General features: G+C 39.9%; 1 protein-coding gene across 1 annotated transcript in view; it reads left to right on the top strand.

Moving 5' to 3' along the window:
• Ino80d (INO80 complex subunit D) overlaps positions 1 to 5,886 on the top strand; it is a 58,412-nt gene that overhangs the window by 18,384 nt on the left and 34,142 nt on the right. Inside the window, exons 3-4 of the mRNA XM_013016192.1 lie at positions 716 to 808; positions 926 to 1,172. Of these exons, the coding sequence (XP_012871646.1) occupies positions 955 to 1,172 (218 nt within the window). The 5' untranslated portion in view covers positions 716 to 808; positions 926 to 954. The remainder of the gene's footprint in view (positions 1 to 715; positions 809 to 925; positions 1,173 to 5,886) is intronic.

The raw sequence follows: 5,886 nt of genomic DNA, 5'->3' as shown, positions 1-5,886 counted from the left end.
TACCACTGAGCCACCTTCCCAGCCTGTGTACTCAACTTTTTTCGGAGGGAGTGGGTCCGGTCGTGGGGCCTGAACTCTGGGTCTGGGTGCTGTCCCTCAGCTCTTCAGCTCAATGCTAGCGCTCTACCACTTGAGCCACAGCACCACTTCCGGCTTTTTTCTTTTTGCTTATGTGGTGCTGAGGAATCAATCCCAGGGCCTCGAGCATGCAAGGCAAGCACTCTACCACTGAGCCACCTTTCCAGCCCCCTGTGTAGTGAACTTTTATGCCCAGGTTGGCCTGGAACCTAGATTCTTTCAATCTCACCTTCCTGAATAGCTAGTACTACAGGAGTAAGCCACTAGCACATGGCTGAAAAAAAGTAAAATAAATCCATTTATTATCCCATTGGTATAATAAATAGATTTAGAGTCTGAGTAGTAAATTTTAAAAACCTGCACCTCTAACATTCATTCTTTTGAGAGAAGAGCTCTGTTGCTTTGATGTATTCAGTAACCTAACCATAGCAAATATGACTTCACTCAGTTGGGAATGGAGATAAGGTAGCATTTTATAATGCATCTCATTCATGTTTGACCTCATTATTGGGATGTTGGATAAAAACAGATCTATAACATTAGAAAAGTTGACATCAAAATATTAAAACACATATTTTATGTTCTGGGTGGGCTGCCTTTTACTTTTTTATAACAAGGCCTTTTGATATTTTTGTAGACAATCTGCTTCATCTTGATTCAGCAGCATTCCAAACTGTGGTATCCTTGGGGTTCTCTTAACATTGCTATGGTGCAGAAGATTTAAAATCAGGTATGGCTGTGGGACCAGAAGTCCCTCAGTGAAATCCTCAACTTGAATCTTTCTTATACTCTCTTGATGTATCACTTGTGTTTCTTTTTCTCCCCTTCCTCCCCCATGGCCTTTTAGCTGATGTTCACAAGGAATAGAGTCACGTGATGTATGAAGGGAAACATATACACTTCTCTGAGGTTGACAATAAGCCCTTGTGCTCATATAGCCCCAAACTCTGCAAGCAGCGGCGTCTCAACGGCTACGCTTTCTGTATCAGACACGTTCTGGAGGACAAGACTGCCCCCTTCAAGCAATGTGAATATGTGGCGAAGTATAACAGCCAGCGCTGCACCAACCCCATCCCCAAATCAGAGGATCGCAGGTAAGAGCATTCTGGTATTAGTTACGCACTTCTCCCTCCTCTACCCTCCTCTTCTCCCTCCCCTTTCCTTCTCTCTTTCAGTGTGGTGAATTTAAATGTTGAGTTCTAAGAAAGTTTGGAATCATTCTAAAGGTGAGAGATACGATTTCTTTTTAAAAACTTTTTGTAAGCCGGGTTCCAGTGGCTCATGCCTGCAATCCTAGCTACTTAAGATTCTGAGATCTAAGGTTTGTGGTTCAGAGCCAGCTCAAGCAGGAAAGCCTAGACTCTTATCTACAACTAGCTGCCAAAAGAAACTGGAAATGTACCTAGGGCTACAGTGGTAGAGCTCTAGCCTTGACATAATCTCAGGGACAGTGCCAAGGCCCTGAGTTCAAGTCCAAGTGTGGCATGAAAAAAATTCTTTTTTAGTGTATATTTTATGACATATTAATATTAATTTTATAAGATAGTTTCACTGTTTTCTATTGCTCTTTTTCTGTCTCCTTCTCCCCCCCCCTTTTTTTTTTTTTTGGTCAGTTGTGGGGCTTGAACTCAAGGCTTGGGTGCTGTCCCTGAGCTTTTTCACTCAAGGCTGGCACTCTACTACTTTGAGCCACAGCACTACTTCTGGTTTTGTGGTGGTTAATTGGAGATAAGAGTCCCATGGACTTTCCTACCTAGGATGCTATTAAACCTTGATCTTTAAGATTTCAGCTTCCTGAGTAGCTAGAATTACAGGTTGGAGCCATCAGTACCTAGCCTATTCTAAGTTATTAATAGGCTCCATTATGCTGTTTTCATACATAAACAAAATGTACTTTAATATGGCAATTTATTTTAAATAGAGTGGTAACCTTAAGGTATTATGTTAAAGTATGTTTAAGTGTTTTCTTTTTATTTAATTTTATAGCATCCTGGGTTTTTACAAAAAAAGTTTTTTCCTAAAAAATGCTGCTCATACCCTTGGTACTGATTTGTTTGATTTATGGCCACTTAAAATAGTTCTTGACTTCTGTTTAGTATCTGCCTTGCAAGAGAAGTCATAAATGTTAGGATTGATAATAATTTGTGTTTTTAAAGTTTATGCTTGAATGCATATAAAGGATATATATTCAGTTGGAAAGAATTTAAAATATTTAAATCATTTATAAGGTGCACTTTTTGACAGATGTCTTAGTGTTTAGCACTATCTTATAATCTTGCCTTGTTTGATTAAAAACAGTTCCAAATAGATTGTGATTTAGAGACTATATTTTCCCTAGAAATGTGATTTTATATTGTGTTTTTAAAGGAGGTTGTAATATCCATAGGAGAAGTACTACTTTTATGTCTCATCTCTTCATGCATCTTGTTCTTTAGTTCTCCAGAAACCATATTGATCGTTAGGGGACATTGAAGAGAGATGCAGGGCTGTTCCATGTTCTGCATCCATGTTCCTGTATAGAAGCACATATCACCTGAATATATTGGCTCAAAAGCTGTCATGTGTCTTTTGTCTTGATGAGCTCTTTTTTCACTTTTGTGTGAAATAAATAATTTGTTTGGTAGAGATCCCACCAAATGAGTACATTCAATATGGTGATTTGGGAGTGCTCTCTTAGAATTTCCAACTAACACTTAAGTTTCAAATGACAATACCTGAAAGTTAGAAACAGCTGCTTGATGAGGCAGAGAATAAAACTTTAATCTCAGGTGAGAAAGGGACCTGTGTATTAAGTTAAACCTATCTGTCCAGGCTAGTTGACTGTAACAGACGGAAAAATAATTTTTTTACCCTTGACTTTTTTAAGATGAAGGATTTTACTTTCAGTCCTACTGCAACTACATCACTGTAGGGTTTTTTTTTTTGTTGTTGTTGTTATTATTGTTTTCTTTAAAAAAATTTGCTGATACCATTGTTGAACCTAGGGTTTTCTAAGTAAACAGCTTGCTTCCTTGGCTGGAGCTCCACCTTGAGCCACACCTCTAGCCTGGCTTTTTGCCTGTTATTTTGAAGGAGTCTCCTAGACTTTTGTGTGTGGGCTGGCCTTGAACTTTGGTCCTCCAGATAGCCTCATGAGTAGATATGATTACAGATGTGAACAACCAGAGCTTGTCTGTAGTTTTATCTTAAATTGGGTTTATCACGGTTGTGGTTATCAACCTTGGATTTTTTTCATTTGAAGTAAAGCAAATATTATATATTATATAAAATTATATATTAAGTTAATAGGAAGAACTGAATTTCTTTCTCAATTTCTTAAAATATTCTCTTAAGCATCTTTTTTTTTTCTTTTTTTGTTGGTTGTGGGTCTTGAACTCTGGTCCTGGGCACTGTCCCTCAGCTCTTCAGCTCAAGGCCAGTGTTCTACCATTTGAGCCACAGCGCCACTTCCAGTTTTCTGGTTGTTAATTGGAGATAAGAGTCTCATGGACTTTCCTGCCCAGGCTGGCTTGAACTGTGATCCTCAGATCTCAGCCTCCTGGGTTAGCTAGGTTACAGGTGTGAGCCACTGGCCTTGGTCCTAAGCATCTATCTTATTTGTCTTTAGTAACTTCCTCGTTAGAATAAGACAGGAAAAGCAGAAGAACTTTCGTGTTTCTCATTTCATATAAACTTTCTTTTTGTTTTTTGTTTTTTTGGGGTCCGGTCGTGGGCCTGAACTCTGAGCCTGGGCACTGCCCCTCAGCTCTTCAGCTCAAGGCTAGCACTCTACCACTTGAGCCACAGCGCCACTTCCGGCTTTTTTTTTTTTTTTGCTTATGGGCACTGAGGAATTGAACCAGGGCCTCAAGCATGCAAGGCAAGCACTTTACCACTGAGCCACCTTCCCAGCCCCATTATTTAATAGAAACTTTCATAAATTGTCTGGGCATGGTTGTAATTCTAGCACTCTGGAGGTAGAGGCAGGAGGATTAAAAGTTCAGGTCCATGCTGGATTACTTACAATAATTTGAATTAACTGAATTTTTATAAGATTAAGAAATTTAAGGGTTTTTTTTTTTTTGTTTTGTTTTCCTGTAGGCCGTGGTTCTTGAACTCTGGGCCTGGGTGCTTTTGCTGAGCATTTCAGCTCAAGTTGAGCATTCTACCACTTGAGCCACATCACCACTTCCAGTTTTCTGGTGGTTAATTGGAGATAAGAGTCTCATGGACTTTCTAGTACTTTCTTGCCCTGGCTGGCTCTGAACTGTGATCCTCAGATCTCAGCCTCCTGAGTAGCTAGGATTACAGGCATGAGCCACCAGCGCCCAGCTCCTCTGTAGCTTTTGCTCATCATTTGGAGATAAGAGTTAAGATTTGTCTGCCTAGGATTGTTTTAAAGCTCCATACTCAGATCTCAGACTTGTAAGTAGCTAGGGTTGCCAGAGCCACCAATGACCATGCTTTCCATCTTTTTAAGATAGTTATAGAGCTGAGGAACACAGTTCGAAGCTAGCCTGGGTGGGAAAGCATCAGATGCTTAACTCCAGTTAACTACCAAAAAGGAATGGCTCAGTGGTAAAATGCTACTATTGAGCAAAAATGCTCCTTAAGAGACAGCACCCAGGCAAATAAATTAGTCATTAAATCAGTCAATAAATTGGTATGCTTAATGGAAGGACTGGCAAAATCCATTTTTTATGTTCTTGTGCAAAAAAGTATATGAGCATTCTCTTGCTATATAGATCAAGCTGGCTTCAGACTTGCTGTGAAGCCTGCCTAGACTCTTGGGCTGAGATATTGCAGGTGTGTGCCATCATGCTTCCTGTATAATACCATTTGATATTTAAGTTTGCTGTGATTATGCATGTATATGTCCACACACACACAGTTAATAGTGTATATCTGCCAAGAAATTTTCTTGTTTCCTACATTATTTTTTTTAAAGCATCTTGAGGTATGATTCACATACCATATAACTAATCCCTTTAAAGCATATCATCTGGTATTATATTTTTTTACTGTTTCACAAAATTATGCAGTCCTCACCACAATCTAATTTTAGAATATTTTCATCCTTCCTAGTGAAACCCTGTACTTATCTAGCAGTTATTCTATCTATCGATCGATAGATCGATCGGTTGTGGGCTTGAACTCTGGGCCTGGGTGCTGTCCCTCAGCTCTTTATAAAGCTTAAGGCTAGCGCTCTACCAATTAAGCCACAGCGCCACTTCTGGTTTTCTGATGGTTTATTGGAGATTAGAGTCTTACAGACTTTTCCTGACCAGGTTGGTTTTGAATCTTGATCCTCAGATCTCAGCCTCCTGAGTAGCTAGGATTACAGGCATGAGCCACCAGTGCTCAATTCTATATTTGTTTTTTTAGAGTAGAAATGCACATTTTTGTATATAGAGGGTTTTTTTTGTTGTTTGTTTGTTTTTTATCAATCTTGGGGCCTGAACTCTGGGCTTGGGCAGTATCCCTCAGCTCTTCAGCTCAAGACTAGCACTCTACCACTTGTGCCACAGCACCACTGCTGGCTTTTTTTGCTTATGTGGTGCTGAGGAATCAACCCCAGGGCCTCATGCAAGCGAGGCAAGCACTCTACACTGAGCCACCTTCCCAGCCCTGGTATATGTATTTTAAATGCTGTTAATAAGCCATCAGAATATAGTTATGAAGAATTTTCCTATTAGAAGTAATGTCTTGAGACTTTTTTTTTTTTTTTTTTTTTGGTCCAGTCGTGGGGCCTGAACTCTGGGCCTGGGCGCTGTCCTTCAGCTCTTCAGCTCAAGGCTAGCACTCTACCACTTGAGCCACAGCGCCACT

The sequence above is a fragment of the Dipodomys ordii genome, unplaced genomic scaffold, assembly GCF_000151885.1.
Source record: "Dipodomys ordii isolate 6190 unplaced genomic scaffold, Dord_2.0 Scaffold1, whole genome shotgun sequence".
Taxonomy (NCBI): domain Eukaryota; kingdom Metazoa; phylum Chordata; class Mammalia; order Rodentia; family Heteromyidae; genus Dipodomys; species Dipodomys ordii.
The sequence above is the reverse complement of the archived record's forward strand: the minus strand, read 5'-3'. Positions and strand labels throughout refer to the sequence as shown.